Source organism: Squalius cephalus (genome assembly GCF_949319135.1).
Source record: "Squalius cephalus genome assembly, chromosome: 3".
Lineage (NCBI taxonomy): Eukaryota > Metazoa > Chordata > Actinopteri > Cypriniformes > Leuciscidae > Squalius > Squalius cephalus.
In genome coordinates, this window is record NC_137124.1 from 34,566,039 (window position 1) to 34,581,835 (window position 15,797).

Here is a 15,797-nt window from a genome sequence, read left to right on the forward strand (position 1 = left end):
CTTCTAATGGACCTACAAATTCTGCACACAAGACGAAGCGAAGACTGACATTAATGAAAAACGTCTAGGTTACGACTGTAACCATGGTTCCATGAGAAGGGAACGAGACGTTGGGGACACAGCATTGATTTCCCTCGAAAAGGGAACACAATTTGTTCACTAAAAGAAATAAAATGGATTGAACATTTTAAATTGTGTGCACTTTCTTTGTGTTGCAACTCACCAGACTAATGTGATTTGTCTGACATTAATTTACACAATTTAGGGAAAGTTTTTTTCCCCCCAATGTACAGGACACATGCTAATTTAAGACAGTGCCAAAAAAATATTGCCATACACTTCCCCAGTTTCCCCTAATCATCAAAACCCAATCAAGAGCTCACAGCTAACATATCACACAGGCTAAAAGGAAAATGAAGAGAAAATAATTATTTGATTACTTTTTTGACTGCAACTAAGATTCATCTTTTTATTATTATTAATCTTACAAAATGGACCCTCATGAAGAAGAAGAAGAAGAAGAAGAAGAAGAAGAAGAAGAAGAAGAAGAAGAAGAAGAAGAAGAAGAAGAAGAAACATCTAAAACCAGCTTTGCCTGGCCAAACTGGTGTTCAGTGTTTTTGAAAGCTGGTCTCCCAGTCTTATCAGCTGAAAAATGCTCCAAATCCTCCTAAAACCAACCAAAAGAGCAGCCTTGGAAACCAACACACTAGCTTAAACTGGTTTAAGATGTTTGTCTGTTTTTTTTTTTTTTTTCAGTAGGAGAGGGAGAATGTATCAGCCCATAGACTAAACAACAATAGCCTAATACTCCAATTCTGTCACGTTATTCATTAAATCTACAAAACAGTACAGTGGAATGACATGATGTATGATGAAGTTAACAGTACAGACAGCAACAATGTGTAAACTACTTGAGATGAGCTCCCAAATGTCTACATGATTTCTGTGCACTGCTTAATATGTTTGTAAACAACATCAATCCTGTTCTGCAATGTAAGCGCGTGCTCTTCAGACAGAGAGCCCAGCTCGCGCGCCAACGGTTCCCTCGCGCGGTACAGTTCACACAGCAGCTTTGCGCTGTTTCCAGAGCGCTTCATCTCAGATATACGCCGGACTGTACTTCTCCGAAATATACACGACGAACTTAGCAGTAGTGTGTGATATCGTTCCCATAGGTCAAGCACTCTGTATCCGTGAATAAGCCCAGCTTCGTTATCAATAAAAAGCAAATGTCCACTGATTGTTTTGAGAAGGTTATTAGTGGTCCTCTCCATTACGCGCGCGTCCCATTGGAGACTGAAAATGTGACTGACAATTCGATCAAAGTTGGCTGTTAAATAATCAAATAAGATTAGATCACTCCACTGCATTAATTCAACCAGATATGTAAGAGTCATGTTCGATATAGTCTCGGCAGAGAGTTGCAGACCTCCCCCTTGCTGTTTTCGTAAAGGTAATGGAATAAACACTCCAGTGACATTTGGGATGAACTCGGTGAGAGACACAATGGCATTTGGCGACCATTCTAACGCCTCGATATTTTCCCGCACACTTGCCCACTGCTCACTCGACAGGTTCAGTTTGGAAAGCGCCAAGGGCGGAAGGTTGGAAATCCCAAGCAGTTCAGCCAGATAATAAGAGAGGGTTTCGCCCAGCACTTGATCCGCGTCGATGCCGTATCGCACGCATGCTCTCGTGCCGTCGGCGAAGGTCGCGAGACGGTTTGTTGGTCTGCCGCAGCCCGCTTCCAGCACAACCACCCGAGCGTCCCGAACCTGATCTCTCCACTTCCTCTCGTGCTCCACGTCAAAAACACGAGTGGAGAGACCTTCCAGCCAAGCGCTCCAGAAGACCCGGTGCTCGACCACGTTATCCAACTGGGAGCGCATATGAAAACTTTTACCGTTGCGCAACCCTGCGTTCCATGGCGCGTGTCTTTTAGAAACATTCACCTTCTCGTTTGCAAAAGAGAGCACGACGCCAGAGCCTCGCTCAGTGGCTTGTTGGACAAAAACGGACCAAAAATGCAACTTAACATTTCCTATCCAGGTAACTATTACAAGCCACATACAAAGTGACGCGCATAATTTCACCTTGCCGGTTTTCATGATTTCAAAACGCATTTTAGTCCATTTCGCTTTACCTTGACATCTTCTAACATGAGTCTCCTAAGGTTGAAATATAATCATCATGAATTCTCATCTCCCGTGCGGTGTTCCCTGTCTCTCCTTCCAAACTCTTTCTGGGTTCAGTACAGCTACAATCGCATGGACGCGAACCATGTGACCAGATAATGAGACTTGACAAAATGTCGTTTCATATTTCTCTGGGGGGGATGAGAATGACGAAAATGGAATGTTAGACGAGAATGTTTAAACTTTTCTGGTGAATGCACAGGCAACTATTCGGATTTGATATATTTGCAGACTTGTCTTTCAACATTAGCTGCAGTATTTGTTTACACAGGGAGTAAACGCTTCAGACTGAGAGGTCTCTAGCGACATATCCGTTACATGGCGTGATTAGTTGGCGGGTTGTTACTTAAAGGTGCACTCAGTGATTTTTGCTAATTCAAAAGTTTACACATTTAAAGAAATGAACAGCACTTTTCAGAAATATTATTTGAATGATGCAGATGTACACTCACATTTAAGCTTAAGATTCACGTCATAACCCATCAAAATAGGCTTTTTTTATTTTACATGAATTGTGTTGCAGCCCTCAAATGTAGGCCTACCACCAAATTGACTTAACATGACCAGTGACATGTAGTTTAAAAAGTTATGTGCCCTTCAAGTGAAGCTGGAAATATCTTAATTAAGAGTTGCAAGCACATGAATGACCAAGCAAAGTCGTTGTAGGCAACTTGGAATTCTATATGATACACAAGTTTGTCATATAATTTTGAAACATGGCGGAAACACTGATCTACAGGCTATTAGATATAATCTATCCATCTTTAATGTAAAAGTGGGTGGAGTCATTTGTAACTTGAATGTTGTGCGAGGCTTCCGGTGTCATCCACTTCAAGGAATTTTATCTGTACAAAAACAGTCTGTTATGCTGCTTGATATTGCAAACTGGTATTTGTTATCATATTATTTTAATTAATCGTAATCATAAACACACTGTTTTGTAGGGCAAATTAGTTATTCTTCTAGTTACCTTGCATCTAGGTAGCTACCATATAGCTGCTAATGGAAGTCTTGCACATTCACAAAAAAATAGCTTACATCCACATTGCAAAATAAGGTGGTTATATAGAGATCAGTAAGCAGAAAGCAAGACTGTAGTGAATAATGTAATTCACTACAAACAAACCAACACTCTATAAAAGTCCGTAAAATAGGTCACCATGTGCACAACACGTGTTAATATGAAGGAGTTTTCCATATTTATTTTTTACAGGTGTTTTACTTCTTATATTGAAATATACATTGCGTTGTGTTGTAGAGTTAAAGAAAATGCCCATAAACATGGATAATGTCCTGGCAGAAAATTACCAGTACCTTTTCTGTTTTTTACAGTGAAAAAAATCAGATAATGTAACAACAAACGTATATAGTGTAGTGTACATACAACAGCCACAACATTACTACTGAGTCTGAGTCAACAGATTAGTCCAGAGTGATGGTATGGATCAGTATGTGTGCGATCCACCAGTCAGTCCAAACACAGTGAGTTTAAAAGGAAACATAAAATGTCCAAACAAGCATTCCCTGCTAGAGTCATGAGACAATCTGCAGCTCTCACACCACAGATTGGGAATAAATGTCGGAACATCAAGCGCCAAGCATAAACACATGATGGTCACAGTTGCCACACTGCAAAATGCATCCAACTCAGCCACAGCAATGAGAGAACTCACACAAACCAGAGGATTGCGACAGGCAGTCATGTACCAGCACACACTAACAACATGTTCAAAATGGCTGAGATTGACTCCAAGAATGATAATTACATAGATGTGTTGTATATTGAAAAGTAACAAAAGATAAAATCTTAAGGTTGTGAAGAGGCAGCAGTAAACAAACTTCATGCATCCATTCCAGTAGGTGTCAGTATAAAATTCAAGAACATTGGTAGTATTGGCACAAGTAAGAGCCAGCTGAATGTAAAAACTTACTGAATGCACCTTTAAATAACACAAATTATTGAACAAAGATATTTCTAGCATTTAAAGACCAATGCTGGTGTCTTTAAAACTGGTTTGATGTGGTAATAGCAAAACATTATGTTTTGACTTGTTACTTGAATGCACTGCCAGACATACAGCTGGTCAGCTCATGTTCTCAAAATGTCTGGCATGGAGCATGAAAAGCTGCAGGTGTTGTGCCTAAATCTTCCCCCTGCCACCATTCTGTCACTCTTCAGATGAAAGCGTGCACACTGATGTTGGAGCTTTGCACCTGCTGGGAAGACTAGGATATGTTGTGATAGTGTGTTGGTCTAGAATGGGATGTTGGTATAGTAAAACATAGCCAGACCAAATCAAAATCACAGAACTGTTACTGTAAATGTTAAGAACATATTTGTTCAGCGAATACACAAAACACAATTATTCTGTAAAACCCTGTTGCTTTGGTTTATGCCCTCAAGATATCAAATCTACACCGCCAATGAGAACCAATCAAGCCTGCGTATCTGTACGGAGATGTTGTGTTGTATTGGCTGGCAGCGTTGACAAGGGGGTCTGTCTTTTACAGGTCATCCTGGCCAATTTGTCTGAAAGGATATTGGTTCAGAGACAGTGAGCTGGTCTTTGAGAACCGATTTGAGTTGTGTGTCATCAGCTTGAAAGGCATCAGACTGGTCCAGTAGAATGAGGATTGTTGGTTTTGAGGCACTGCAGGATTTCATTGAGATCAGTGAAGCCTCTCTGGAATGTCCACTTTTGAAGCTAGACTACAGAAGAAAACAATGGACAGAAGAAAGCCCTGACTGACAAGAACTCAGGACAATAAACCTTAATAAAATATTTGTTAGACTGTTTGTCTGCTCCAGGCTGCTTGATCACATGATAATTCTCAAACATAACCAGCAGGACCATAATAATCACTTAGACAGGTATTATAATTGTGATTTAACAAAGCAAATAATAAGAGGCAGAAGCTTTAGGTGATTTTGGCTATTAATCAGAAAAACTATACTTGTACATTTATTTATTTAACGTGTACATTTATTTATTTAGCAGATGCTTTTATCGAAAGTTGCTTACGAATGAGGGACATCACAAACGATTTGTCATACATTAAAACTACTACAGTATGTAGACAGTTCACTCCATATTCCATTCTACGCTATTCAAATGGGTTTTATGGTCCATTAATCCTTTACTTTGTGGATGTAAATAAGAACAGGTGGTATAAAAAAAAAGGAGCAGCACTAAAATATAGTGACTAAATTTTGCAGAGCTGCACAGAGTGTGTGCCAAAGTGGCAAAGCACCAAAGTGTTCCCTCAATGTTCTTTCTCATTGGAAATGCACATCTTAGAGAACTTTGTCCAGAATGTCCATGAATATTTTAGAAAGAGGCCCTTTTCCCCTTTAGACTGCCCTGGAGCAAGAGATGCTAAATAGAACACACCATCATCAGAAACAGTTCTTAAATGTTTCTTATTTAGTAGTTGACTCTAACTCAAAACATCCACAGGCAAGTTTTGGTTTTCAATAAGTGATTACAGTCTACATATCATAAGTTATACAGTTGCACAAGGATATAATCCAATTTTGCTTAGATATTGATGGATTGTCCCTGAACAAAAATAAGAAGTTTGTGATAATCAAATCAATCGTTCAAATATTACTTTAAAACTACCAACAAGATTCCTAAAATATTTTAGTTCGGAAGAAAATATTTGTTTGAAAATATGTTTTATACTCTGTCCTTTCTGTGGAATTTTGCTTGTATATAGTTGCCACAGATGAAACAAATTAAATGTTTGGGTTGCATGTAAAATTTCTATGACAAACCCTCAAAAAACATAACAAAACAAGATTATATAGATACTTTTAGTGAGTTTGAAATTTATTGTATGCATATGGTACTTGTGTGCTGTTGAACAATTTCATTGTTACCAGATCTGACGCTACTTCAATATGACATTCTGAGGACATTATAACATCTTAGAATTTGTTTTCAATATGCACACAATCATAAAACATGCTAAGCTGGATTTGAGTATGGATTTTACTGTTTGGAGAATGAAAAGGATTTTAGGAGGGTTTTATTTGTAAGAATTGACACTGTATGGTATAGCGAGAGTGGAAACTGGCAGTGATAAAAAAAAACAAAAAAACATGGACAGTGAGATCTGAGATCATTTTAGAATACTTTTCTAATTATAAATAGGTGAGATCAACTGTTGTTTACAAGTAGGATAATTTAAAAACTGTTTTTTTTATTTTTTATAATGTGTTTGTGCTGTGTGTCTTGTGACACATGTTAATCATCACAGTCATTCGAGCAGGGGGGTTGGGGGTTTTCTTCATTCGGACAGAATGAGTGTATTTGGGAACGGTTAACAACATGGAAACTCGGTTTCCATGGGAGCTCAAAACAAACTGGGGAAATGTTTTCCTCTTTAGTTTGTCCTGCTCAACCGTTCTACCAAACACAATCACTCACATCTGTATCTTTGGAATCAACCTTAAAAAAAAAAAAAAAAAAAAAAAAAAAAACATTTTCTTATATCAAAAGTAAAATCTGCAGCAGAAGGCTGAAACTAAGTCTTAGAAAATAAATACTCCAAATGGAGAAACAGATGGGGAGGGGTTAGTGTGTATGTGTGTGTGTGTGTGTGTGAGAGAGAGAGAGAGAGAGAGAGAGAGAGAGAGAGAGAGAGAGAGAGAGAGAGAGAGAGAGAGAGAGAGACAAACAAACAAAGGAAAGAATGGTTCTCAGAGTCAGTCATTTGCTTGACCAGTGAAATGACGCCTTTATAATCAGGACATGTTCCTTGCACATATATAGATGTACATTTAACTTTTTTTTCAACAGGGCTTAGTCAGTACATAAATTATTACCTAAATAATTGAAGACTCCTCTAGCAACTACATTTCCAGTTGAAATTCCAATGCTTTTTTCCAAGCTGCTACAACAATTTTTTTTTTTCCAGATCAGTTTTGAGAGGAATATTTAGAAGTAACTTAGTAACTGTGTCTAACAAATAGACAAACATGACATTGGTAGGATAATGGGTTAAAGGTTTCCCCTTGCTCTGTATCAAACTTCTTACGTCACAGTAACAGTTGAGCAGTGAAACTGTAACAGACTGTAAATTGAAGGAGAGACTGAGAGAATAGTATAACAGAAAGAGGCTATAGCAACTGTCTGAGAGAGAGAGGGAGAGGAAAGACAGAGAGACTGAGGGGGTTCTAATCACTGGCCTCATGTTGCAGGAGCTCATTTGACACAACAGAAGTCTTGGCAGAAGAATGCTCTTTCCCACAGGCCAGCTGGCTGTGAGCGCAGGGATATGGATGTCCCCTAAGTGTGGACACCTCTCTTCGCTCCCTATCCTTCTTTATCTTCTTCAGCTTTTAAGCACTGGGGCATCTTGGCCAAATGGTAAGAGTTTTGCAAGGACTGTAACATTTACTTTTGATGAATGTGCTTCTCTGACACAAACACTGTTATTGCAATGCGCTGTGCAATTTAAATACCACAGCCAATGGAAAGTATGTGTATATGACAGCATGTTTAGTCCTTATAACAGCACTTAATGTTAATCTGCAGGTTACTTTCAGTTAAAGAGTGCTTTAAAGATCAGAGAAGCGTTCCTTAAGTCCCAGTTGACTTTTTTTCATATCTGAATCTGTTTAAATATTCATGACAAGTTGTCCTTGTGTTGCTTGCAAATTTGAGATATTCTTTATCCGCATTGTTTAAAATATATAGAGCTTTAATTAAGTTAAGTTTAGTAGACCTGAATGCATGTGCTTAACATGCATAAATCTCTTTGGACATTTTCACACAAATGAGAAAAACAGACATGAGATAAATCCACCAGGAAATGACTATGTAAACTCAAAGACAGCAAGACACAGACAGGAATCTTGCAAGAGTAGGTTATAATTTTGGCACTGTTGCACAGTTATCACAGTTGCTCATCTTAATTATGGTCACAGCAAAACCCTTGATGGGTGTTGAAATATCACAGACTATAATTACAAGACTGGTAGTCAGATCTATGACAGAAGCATGACTCGGAGACACCGTTGAGAACTTAAAGATAGTTTGGCTGTCTACGCAGCATCATAAACTTTTACATTTTTTGTCTGGCACAATATTCCCTCACAAACCTTCACATCTGCTTTTGTTGACTGATTGTTAAGAATAATGACTTTTCCCTGACTGAATTGGTGACTTATTTTTCCTCTAACATGCCAAATGAAACTTATCACAGAGAACACTTCATTTGAAGAAGGCACCATTCACGTAAAGTCAGCAACGTGAATTCTAGAAAAGTAGGCAAGACATTCTGTTTCTGACTTCTTGTCTGCTTGAATTAGTTTTTAGGTCGCAGGAGGATAAGTGTCCCGGCCCACAGTGGAACGCCATGTGTCGTACCTGCTGTGAGTACGAGCAGATTGCATGTAAGTGCCCATCTCAGGGAACAAAAGTGGGCTACGCTGTACCCTGCTGTCGAAATGTTCTGGATGAGTGTGACCCCTGCATCCTACACCAGGGTAAGACGAACACAACTCCAACTTTACATAACCTGCAAGTGTATTTTTTCAACTCGAGCAGTTCTATCTATCTATCTATCTATCTATCTATCTATCTATCTATCTATCTATCTATCTATCTATCTATCTATCTATCTATCTATCTATCTATCTATCTATCTATCTATCTATCTATCTATCTATCTATCTATCTATCTATCTATCTTATCTATCTATCTATCTGTCTATCTATCTATCTATCTTATCTATCTATCTGTCTATCTGTCTATCTATCTAAGGTTGCAACATTTTTGACAACTGCAAGACTTGCAACAATGGCACCTGGCAGGCCAAGGATAATTTCTACATCATCGGCAGGTACTGCACAGCATGCCGTCAAGGATGGTCTGGTGGAGACTGTCTCAGTGAGTCTTTCGGTTCTTTCCAGAATCTATCATTAAGTTTAACTCAATTGCTTTATATTATGTCACAAATATGTCAATAAATTTAGACACTCACTCTATTCGCCAACTTTAGCATGTGGAGAAGTTATACAGAGACCCCAGGGTCATGTGACTTTAGAGAGTTATCCAATCAATGCCAAATGTGAATGGACACTACAAGTTGACAGAGGAGCAACGATGGAACTCAGGTAGCTACTATAAATGCTACAAAGCTGATGAATAATAAATTGGGTTTCACTTTATTTTGATGGTTCCTTTAACACATTCTGTTGACTTTAAGTAACGTTGCACCTACATGTCTACTAACTCTCATTAGAGTGTTATTAGAGTATTACAGTTTTTCTCAGTCGCTTTGGTGCATTTCTCACATCACTATTTACATTTGCACAACAGTTAATGCAGTTCTCAAAACAATTAGTACAAACTGCAAAACCTAGTTGATAACCTGCAAAAGCGTGTCACTTGCTCAAAATGGATAGCTCATTCCTCAAAAGCAAGTATTTATGTCAATGAATGTGTCAGTGTCATCAAAATGAAAAGTCCTGACACCATCGTTTATGAACAAGATAGTCAAATGGCTTAGTCATGTTTTCATTATGACAGTTTACTCTGTAAATGTTTTCCAATGCAAAAAAGTCAGATGACACTACCTGAAAATGCTCAATACAGCACTAAATACTATTTTGAAAAATACAGTAAAGTTACACATTATTTAGTGAGGTAACTGAGTACAAGACACTGAATATGTATGTTTCACATTTTTACTGCATATGCTCTTTGCAATTCTAATTTGTTCACAGCATTGTGCAAAAGAAAAAATACACCATTCTTTACAACAAACATAAACTCCCTTTGGGTAGAGCTGTGCACAACTGTAAACAATATTGCAGTAGGCCTATATACTGTATTGGAACTGAACATTCAACATACATAGGACTGTAATCATTCATGCACATCCAGACGTTCCTCTCTGTCTGGTCACATAATTTCATCTACATCCCAGCGAATATCATCTCTTGCTCAATTGCAAATTGTTCAATTTAGGAGACTTTTTCAGGATTTTTTTGTTGTTGTTGTTGTTGTTTTAAATGACAGATTTTGACAACTAGTTCAACATTTTTGTATGTAATGACTCAAGCAATGAAATGAGGACTATTAGTTTTATATGGAATGACTATTCAGCATTCACAAGTATAGTTAATTTTGACTGACATGACATAAGCAAATGATAATGTTCTAAAACAGCAGAGAGTTGTATGAAAGCAATTGATGCATGTCCAAAAGCATTTGCAATTTGTTGGAAGGAATGAGAAACTGCTACTATGATGTGCACAAATGACTAAATGTTGTGGAGGTTGAACTAACTGTTGTGCAAATGTAAATAGTGATGTGAGAAATGCACCAAAGCGACTGAGAAAAACTGTAGTAGACTGGGTTGGGTTAAAGTTGACATGTAGTTGCGAAGTTACTTAGTGGAATGTCTGTTGGGGAGCATCATAACAAAGTGTTATCAGATATTAAGCAGACAGTCTACTAATACTCTAATGAGAGTTAGTTGACATGTAGTTGCAAAGTTACTTATAGTGAACAGAATGTTCAACATTGACCATCAAAATAAAGTGTTATCATAAATTGCAGTTTAAACATTTCCCAATTGAATTAGTTTGAAGAAACTATTATATTGCAAATATATACAGTATGTTTTTTCAATGCAGGTTCTCAATGATTAGCCTGGAATCTGACCATAGTTGTCGATATGACTATGTAGAGGTGCGAGATGGGGACAGTCTGAAGTCACCTGTGATTGGCAGATACTGTGGGGATGATAGCCCTTCACCAATCAGAAGCTCTGGAAACTCTCTGCATATTCTTTTTGTGTCAGATGGCTACAATAACTATGATGGATTTTTTGCCACATTCCAAGAAGTATCAGGTACAAAATAACTGTACACTTTATTAACTTGTTCGTTTTTATTTGAGCATATTTTATTTGCAGTTCATTCATTTATAATAATTTGGTTATCAGATCCTGAACCATACAGCTAATTTCCTAAATGCAGGCATATGCATGCATATTAAATGTTTTCTCTAATTTTAAAGACCTTGTTGAGACTTTTTATTGTTTTTGCTGAGTAGGCTTCATGGTAGAGAGTTTACTTTAAAAGTCATCTCAGCAAAAAAAATCTGTTTAATTTTTAATGCTTACATATTGCATCATAACATTTTATTGCTTTTCACAAGGGCAAACACCACCTCTCTGTGCAACCCCCCAGAAGCCTGCACACGGAGATCTCTTCCTGCGGTACAAGGAAGGTGACATCCTCAGCTCGGTTCAGTACCTTTGCTATAAACCGTACAAGCTCAAGGGTGCATCTCAGCGGGCATGTCTTCCCAATGGCACTTGGAGTGGAAGTGCTCCTGTGTGCATAAAGGGTACGCTGACTCTTATGTAGTTATGACAACTGCTTTTGGTATTACACCCTTTGAGAATGACAAAGCTGCTTACCATCATAGTCAGGTGTGCCCGTGTGCCTGGGAGTCGTGCTTCTCTGAACTTGAGATCATAGAACGTCAGAATGTCTTATTGAGATCTTTCAGCATTTTAAAATGTATGAAAAATATATATTAATATATAAATAAATATATTTTAATTAGTAGAAAAAAGGCTGCCGGATCTTTGCAAATTTCAGTGACTTCAGAGTTCTACTGCCATTTTTTATTTACAGAAGTGATCATAAAAGAATGCCCCACTCCACCAGATGTGCACAATGGATACTCAGCAGAAGTTTCAGGCTCTGATGGCAGAATAAAATATGTGGAATATTTCTGCAATAATACGTACATTCTCAGTGGGGACTCGAAAAGAACATGCCAGAAGAACGGGACCTGGAGCGGCAGTCAGCCCCTCTGTGTCAGAGGTACCGTATCTTCTTCGAGTTTCAAATCAATTATAAAATATCTTACACTTTATTTTTAATGTGTCCTGGCCAAACATGTTACATGTATTTACTACAGTAATAACTATAAATTATGCATAATTACATGCAACTAACCCTAAACCAAACGCTAATCCTATACCCTAACCCTATAGTAAGTAGATGTAGTTAATTAATATTACTCAGTACTTAAAGTGCCGAATATTCCATTTTAATACAGTGGCCAGGTATTTATAGCATAGGGGTGGGACGCTTTCGATTCTAGAGAACATTTGATTGGACAGAAGATATGATGAGAAGCTTAAGTCCGTGGTGATGTCATAAAAATCATGATCCAGTGATAAACTAAGATTTGAATGCTCATATCTTATATGCTTATATTATTTTGGAACACACCAGGTTATTCATAACCTTAAGGCTAACATATTTATACTAAAAGCTAAAAAACTTAAATTTTGATTTCAGGGGGCCTTTAAAAATAGCATAATAGGGGCACTTTACATGTATAATTACACTGTAACAGGGACACATTACAATAAAGTCTAATCAATATCTTTTGTTCACTCTGTGAACTTGAACACCTAAACTGTTTTACAGCCTGTAGAGCACCTAAAGTTTCAAAACTTGTGCGACAGAAGGTTTTAAAATACCAACCTCCTTCCAGGTAGACTTTTTTTCATTCCTTTGTGACAATGTGATATTAAACTCGTAAAGTTGTTTTAAAGACTTCTGGATCCTCATTTTATCCCTTTTAATGGCAGAAAAAGTCCAGTCCACAAGCTGTACTCTGCATCCAGTCAGGGAGGGACTGACGCAGACTTGCTGGGGAAAGTTTTTCCTGTTTTCAGAGATTTGCCATCAACTTTCCATCATGTGTATACCAGCATAGAATATGAGTGTGTTTCAGCGCTTTACAAGCCCTCTGGTAGTGCACGCCGCACATGCCTAAAGACTGGCAAGTGGAGTGGTCGTCATTTCTCCTGTTCACCAGGTGGGGGAAGCACTAACACATTTACAGCATGTTTTGGAACCAGATTTCCTATTTACAAATATTTTCTATGTACTAATAACCCTGACAGATGACCGCAGAACCACTGACAGTACAGCACTCAATAGCACTCATTTTAAATATATTTCATAATATATATATATATATATATAATTGCAATAATAAACTTGTATATTTAATCTTTATTTTTTTATTTTTTTATACCAAAGCTGGCATTCACTTAATAATCTGATATGATTAGAAATTAGTGCCAGAACTCACTCTGGCACTCCTTCTCTTCTAGTATGTGGTAAATTGCCACCTGCCAGTCCCCAAAATTTAACAGAGATCCACTGGCCATGGCATGCTGCCATATATACCCATCTGTACAATGCCAGTCCTCTTATGGCAAGGACCAAAAGACGGGGGGACACGTTTGCCATAGATGAGGAAGAAGAAGGGGAAGGGGAGGGGGAGGAGGAAGAATGGGTTAAGAAGGACCAGAGATGGCAGCTTGTCTGCAGCGGGGCTCTGGTGAACCAGCACTGGGTCGTGGTGGCTGCTCATTGTGTGGTGGAGCCTGGACGAACTGAAGCTCTCAGTGCAGATGATCTCAATGTAGTGATGGGGAAACGTTACCTCAGCGACCTCAGAGAGAACAAGAGACTACAGCACATACAAGTAAGAGCTTTCAGACTACACTAAAAACAGTCATGCTTGTATGTCTTGCAGAAGTTCCTCTAGAACCTCAGATACTCTATATTACAGTACCAATGCAATTCAAACATGCCCTATTTAGTTTATCTTATTTGTGAGTTACATTTAAATAAATTGCATGTAACATTGCCGAAATAACTCCTGACATTAATAGAATGAGACCTTTCCATAAATCAAACAGTATTTCCATATTTTGTGTCTTTGAAAGTTCTTGGAAAGCCCAAAGCCATACAGAGGATACTGCAGACTAAATATACGCATTAAAACTAATCTATGATTAGGCTTTGCCAAGAAGTCTGTTGGATTATTTACTTCTCAAACCGACCAGCCTCTTTCAGTGCAAGTCTTTCATCATATCTGTTTCCACACAGATTGCTCATATCTTGATCCATCCAAACTACGATCCACATGTCTTTGACTCCGACGTGGCCATTCTGAAGCTGGTGGACAAAGCTCGAATCAGTGAGTATGTGTCCCCTGTTTGCCTGCCGCGTCTGCAGGGTGGCGAGATCACTGCAAAGCAGGCCATCCTCACTGGTTGGCCCGTGTCAGGCCAACACAGGACACACACAGACTCAGAGTCGGTCCGGACCGGACTGATAGATGTAGCTGATGTGGTGAAGTGCGAAAAACAATATGGCAAACACGGTGTCCCGATAAGTATGACTGACAACATGCTATGTGGACGGCAACATCCACTCAGCCCATCTATGATCTGCCCTTCTGAAACTGGAGGGATCATCCTTTCACCTTCTGCTGACTCCCAACTCACTTTAGGGCTGGAGCACACTGATTCTAATCGTTCTTGGGAACTGCTGGGGTTAGTGAGCTTCGGATATGATCTGCAGGATTGTAATCCAGATATGTACACCATATACACACGGGTAGCTAACTTTAAGAACTGGATTGAAAAGAACATTGCATAAATCTCTAGATCAAATATTGTAGAGAAATTGTCTGTATAGCATTTTCCATGTTTTAGATCATAGACAGTGGAGATTATATATTTGCCCTTTTCTCTTTCCTTTGACAGTGAATTGTTCTGGCAGAAATGATATTGCACATATGTTCATCGATGAGAGAAAGTGTGACACTTGTAATTTCACAACTAGTTTATGGCCTTGCGTGTGGGTGAGGATATGTTTTTGCATGGTAAAATTAAGAGGATGCGTTCCATGTGAATTCAGTCACTGGGTTTGCAGGCCTTAGCTTGTTTTTGGTCTCTCTTCAAGATGTTTCACAACCTATTTTGCTCATATTTTTTACACATACATGTATTTACACTTGTCTTTTGTGCAGCCCTTGTCTTCTTAAATTGGGACTCTGTATTTATTATTCAAAATGTTTTTAATTAAATGAAATTTGAGGAACACAATGTGGCCTGTTTTTAGCCATTTTTGCAGATAGTTTTATCCAAAGATTACAGTGACAACCCCCTGGGGCAACCTGAGGTTAAGTTCCCTCCTTAAGGACACACTGGTTTTAGCTCATGGCTCATTCCTTACAGGAATCAAACCAGCAACCTTCTAAAACCACACTAATGATATATGCTATTATGATGAAACATAGGGGTTTCTCAAATCTATCAAAATCTTAGTTTTTTTATATATACAGTATATGTACACTACCTTTCAAACAGTAACTAAAATAAACACTTTTTACAACTGGTATGTAGAAGAGCATCTCTGAACACACAACATGTCTAACCTTGAAGCAGATGGGCTACAGCAGAAGACAACACCCGGTGCCAATCCTGTCAACTAAGAATAGGAAACTGAGGCTTCAATTTGCACGACTCACCAAAATTGGACAATAGAAGATTGGAAAAATGTTGCCTGGTCTGATGAGTCTCATTTTTTTGCTGCGACATTCAGATAGTAGGGTCAGAATTTGGCGTAAACAACATGAAAGCATTGATCCATCCTGCCTTGGATCAACGGTTCAGGCTGGTGGTGGTGTAATGGTGTAGGGGATATTTTCTTGGTACACTTTTTTTTTTTGCCCCGCGTGGTATAAGCG

The 15,797-nt window shown here is 38.4% G+C and overlaps 2 protein-coding genes across 2 annotated transcripts; one reads left to right on the plus strand and one right to left on the minus strand.

Annotated features, from left to right (window-relative positions):
• Nucleotides 1-732: 732 nt before the first annotated feature.
• On the minus strand, nucleotides 733-2,277 carry fjx1 (four-jointed box kinase 1). Its single transcript, XM_079866841.1, has one exon. It carries the CDS (start codon nucleotides 2,124-2,126, stop codon nucleotides 936-938), a length of 1,191 nt encoding a protein of 396 aa, XP_079722967.1. The 5' UTR covers nucleotides 2,127-2,277; the 3' UTR covers nucleotides 733-935.
• On the plus strand, nucleotides 1,952-15,152 carry pamr1a (peptidase domain containing associated with muscle regeneration 1a). The gene is made up of 12 exons (XM_079866840.1): nucleotides 1,952-2,052; nucleotides 7,405-7,573; nucleotides 8,518-8,694; nucleotides 8,973-9,098; nucleotides 9,211-9,325; nucleotides 10,853-11,070; nucleotides 11,379-11,570; nucleotides 11,864-12,055; nucleotides 12,671-12,737; nucleotides 12,835-13,064; nucleotides 13,366-13,742; nucleotides 14,150-15,152. Exons 2-12 carry the CDS (start codon nucleotides 7,441-7,443, stop codon nucleotides 14,702-14,704), a joined length of 2,382 nt encoding a protein of 793 aa, XP_079722966.1. The 5' UTR covers nucleotides 1,952-2,052; nucleotides 7,405-7,440; the 3' UTR covers nucleotides 14,705-15,152.
• Nucleotides 15,153-15,797: the final 645 nt, after the last annotated feature.

Excerpts from the sequence above, each read along its gene's own strand:
- pamr1a (XM_079866840.1), top strand. The coding sequence starts at position 7,441 with ATGCTCTTTCCCACAGGCCAGCTGGCTGTGAGCGCAGGGATATGGATG. Across the intron at positions 8,695-8,972 it reads CCCCTGCATCCTACACCAGG|GTTGCAACATTTTTGACAAC; the intron begins GTAAGACGAACA and ends TATCTATCTAAG. Across the intron at positions 13,743-14,149 it reads AGAGACTACAGCACATACAA|ATTGCTCATATCTTGATCCA; the intron begins GTAAGAGCTTTC and ends GTTTCCACACAG.
- fjx1 (XM_079866841.1), bottom strand. The coding sequence starts at position 2,126 with ATGCGTTTTGAAATCATGAAAACCGGCAAGGTGAAATTATGCGCGTCA.